Source organism: Antechinus flavipes, chromosome 3, assembly GCF_016432865.1.
Source record: "Antechinus flavipes isolate AdamAnt ecotype Samford, QLD, Australia chromosome 3, AdamAnt_v2, whole genome shotgun sequence".
Classification (NCBI taxonomy): Eukaryota; Metazoa; Chordata; class Mammalia; order Dasyuromorphia; family Dasyuridae; genus Antechinus; species Antechinus flavipes.
The window spans coordinates 556945221-556949135 of NC_067400.1; the positions used below are offsets into that span (position 1 = coordinate 556945221).

Here is a 3915-nt window from a genome sequence, read left to right on the forward strand (position 1 = left end):
TGAGAAAATAACTCCTTTTTTATCTTATCTTGAAGAAAGCAGTCTAGATGGACAACATGGAGACTCTAATTCTTTTTTGTTTCTTGCTAGGCCCACTAATTAACTTCATTTTCAAACTGAAAAAAGTGGATTGTCTAACAATACAATCAATACCTGAACAGGAATCTCTTTATCCCTGATAATTATTTATCAAACTTCAACTTGAAAACCTCCAGTGATAGAGTACTCACCAGTGTCTAAGATCCATTACATTTTGGGACAATTTTAATTGCCAAGAAGTATATTTTTTAAAATGAACCTAAATCTGCCTTTATGAAACTTTCATCCAATGCTCCTTCAGGGTAGTTCATAATACCATAGGATTAAAAACGTAAAAGAGCTTTAGAAATAGTCCAGCTCAGTGGGTTCTCAGTTGTTTTAGGACTCCTTTATATTTTTAAAAATTATTAAGGACTCCAAAAGGCTTTTGTGTGTGTGCATTATATCTTTCAATATTTATTATATAAGAAATTAAAACTGAAAAATGTTAAATGTTTATTAATCCATTTAAAACCAAAACCATTACATAGTAACACATTTTCATGACAAAAACTTTATTTTTCCAAAACACAAAAAAATAGTAAAAGTGGCATTGTCTTTTTTTTTTTTTTGCAAATCTCTTTAATACTGGCTTAATAGAAGATAGTTTTATATTCCTGCTTCAGGATTCAATCTATTTGCAATATGTTGTTTTGATTAATATAGAGAAAATCCCGCTTCATACAGTTATGTAGTTGGAAGAGCGTTTCATTAGGTAAAATATATTGCATATTACTGTACAGATAGTCTTAACCTTGAAAACACTTTGAAAGGGGTTTCAGTCTAGAACATGGGCTATACTTTGAAAACATCTTATCTAATCCAATTTACCTATTTTGCAGGTAAATTTTACAATTTACCCATTTCTATCTCTCAAAGTTTAATCCCTTTTCCATATGTCAGGTTTTTAAATACTAAATCGTTTTCTTCTCCAAATTAAATCTTCCTAGTCATTTCAGTTTTTTGGTCCTACAGTATGTTCTTTCATTCCCTCATCAAATTTCATGGCCTATATCTCCCTCTTACCTTTGACTCAGGAAATTCCTAGACTTTTTCAAAGTACAGATTAAGTGCTACTTCCTAAGAAAGTTTTTTTTTTCCCCCAATCTCCATAGTTGTGAAAATTTTTTCTCCTTCCTTACTCTACAATTAAAAAAAATTATTTTGCACTTACTGAGAATATCTTTTGTATATTCTTATGTGTGGGGTTGTTCAGTTATTTGAGTCTTGTGACCCCATTTTGGGATTTTCTTGGCAAAGATCATGAAGTCATTTGCCTTCTCCTTCTCTATTTGACAAATGAGGAACTGAGACAAACTGGATTAAGCGACTTGTCCAGGATCACACACATAATAGTGTCTGAGATTAGATGTGAAGTTATGAAGATAAATCTTCTTGATTCCAAGCCTAGATTGCACGACTTAGCTGCCCTTCTATCTCTGTACATGATATAACATTATCTACCCAGAACCAATAGAAATAAGATCCAAGAAGAATTGATTTTTATCTTTGTATTCTCCATCACTTAGCACAATGCCTGATACATAATATGATTCTTGGTAAATGCATATTTAATTAAATCTCTTTGAATGTAATTTCTTCCTAGCACTCTTTTTCCAGGTGGTGACCAAAGCAAAATCCAAAGGTTGTTGAGTGGGACCTGATCCCTACCATGTTGCTATCAAATTCCACAAAATTCCACCCAGCTTCCTTCATTCTACTGGGAATCCCAGGCCTTGAGGCTAATCACCTCTGGCTTTCATTTCCCTTCATTATGATGTACACCACTGCTGTGGGTGGCAATATCCTCCTTCTTTGGGTCATCATCTCAGAGCGGAGCCTCCATGAACCCATGTACATCCTCCTCTCTCTTCTTGCCATCACAGACCTCATCCTCTCTACCACCACTGTGCCCAAGGCCTTGGCCATCTTCTGGGTCCATGCTCATGATATCCCATTCCCTGCCTGCCTCAGCCAGGTCTTCTTCATCCACTTTGTCTCTGCCTTGGAGTCAGCCACATTGCTTTCTATGGCCTTTGATCGCTATGTGGCCATTTGTGACCCTCTGCGCTATACATCTATCCTCACTTACAAAGTCCTGGGAAAGATGGGACTGGCGGGTTTTGCTCGAGCTTTCTCCATTGTTGCAGCCCTTGTCTTTCTCCTCCACCGGTTGCCCTACTGTGGTCATCGTACAATCCCCCACACATACTGTGAACACATGGGTGTGGCCAGACTGGCTTGTGGGGACATTCGTGTCAACATCATCTTCGGTCTCTGTGGAGCCCTTTTAACACTGGGCGTGGATGCAGTTCTCATTGTTGTTTCCTACATTCTCATCCTCCGTGCTGTCTTTCGCCTGCCATCCCAAGGGGCACGCCATAAAGCTCTGGGCACCTGTGGTTCCCATGTCTGTGTGATCCTCATGTTTTATACACCTGCCTTTTTCTCCTTCCTCACCCACCGCTTTGGCCGGGGTACCATCCCCCGCCATATTCACATCCTTCTGGCCAATCTTTATGTAGTGATACCACCCATGCTCAATCCCATTGTTTATGCAGTCAGGATGAAGCAAATCCGGGACAAAGTTATTCAGAGTTTCAGTTGGATGGGGAAAGGAGGTCACTGAGGAGGGTGGTGGTTAGTGTTAGAAAGGAAATCTTATCATATGAACAAAAAAACAAATAAAGTCTCTTCAGTTCTCAATCACTGGATTCCAGGATCCAAAAATTGAAAGCTAGAGGTTTTCTACTTTACCTCTAAAGAGCTCTTTTATTTCTAGGACAATGGAATTGGACACTCAGTACTCTTCTTTTACAGATAGGGAAATTCCAGAGAAGGGAAATGATTTCCAAATCACTCTGTAAAGTGCATAGCCTGGATATAAACGAAGGTTTTATACTTCCAACTTCTAATGTGGTTGATATTTCTAGTTTCAGAACATATTGTTTAAATAAATCTGGTTCAAAATTCTGCTTTGGGAAGGGGAAAGGATTTCTTTAAAACAGACATTCTTAACCTTGTGTTTGTAAACTTTTAAAAACTAGTTTATAACTATTTCTATATAAATGGTTTATTTGATCTTAGATATTTTATGCATTCAAAAATATTATTTTGAGTACTCTATAGGCCTCACCAGGCTTCTAAAGGATTTTATGACATACAAAAATGGTTAAGAATGTTTTTGTTTGAAAAGTCAGCAGCATATTTCACAGTGAGATGGAAGCTGCTAGGGTTGTGATTAAAATGACAAGTTTATGGATTTTTATTTCAAATCCAGGATAAATACCCAGCTTAGCCAAGTTGACAAAAGTCTTAAGGAAACTCCTTTCTAATTGGAAAAGTCAAATCACTCCTGATCATTCCCACTTTGAATATACAGAAAAACTATTGTCAAGGATGATCTTTTTCTCTGTCCTGATATGTGGGAAAGGTGTTATTACTATATTGTTCTTGATAGTTGAATGGAATAGTATCTCATTGGTGTAAATCTTTTAGCTATGTGATTTCAAATGCAAGGCATTCAGGACTTTTCATTCTTTTCTTTCTGTCTTCTAATCCTCTCTCAAATGTGCTGGATCCTTCCTGACATTGTATATTACATGTATTTATCTTATGTATTATATGCCTGTGTATTAGTCACCCCATTTGACTATAAGAGCAAAGTACTTGTCTTTTCTAAACTTTTTGTTTCTGGGTACTGGCAATGCCCTGCTCATTGTCAATATTAAATAAGTTTAGGATTTGTTGTTGGATACAAACGAGTTGGAGAGAAAGAGAGAGCTAGAATTTTGGGAAAGCACAGTCTATCCTTGGAATGGAGATTCTCTTGCCAGA

The 3915-nt window shown here is 36.9% G+C and overlaps 1 protein-coding gene across 1 annotated transcript; it reads left to right on the forward strand.

Moving 5' to 3' along the window:
• Positions 1-1747: 1747 nt before the first annotated feature.
• On the forward strand, positions 1748-3093 carry LOC127555361 (olfactory receptor 52Z1P-like). The gene has a single exon (XM_051987593.1). It carries the CDS (start codon positions 1751-1753, stop codon positions 2705-2707), a length of 957 nt encoding a protein of 318 aa, XP_051843553.1. The 5' UTR covers positions 1748-1750; the 3' UTR covers positions 2708-3093.
• Positions 3094-3915: the final 822 nt, after the last annotated feature.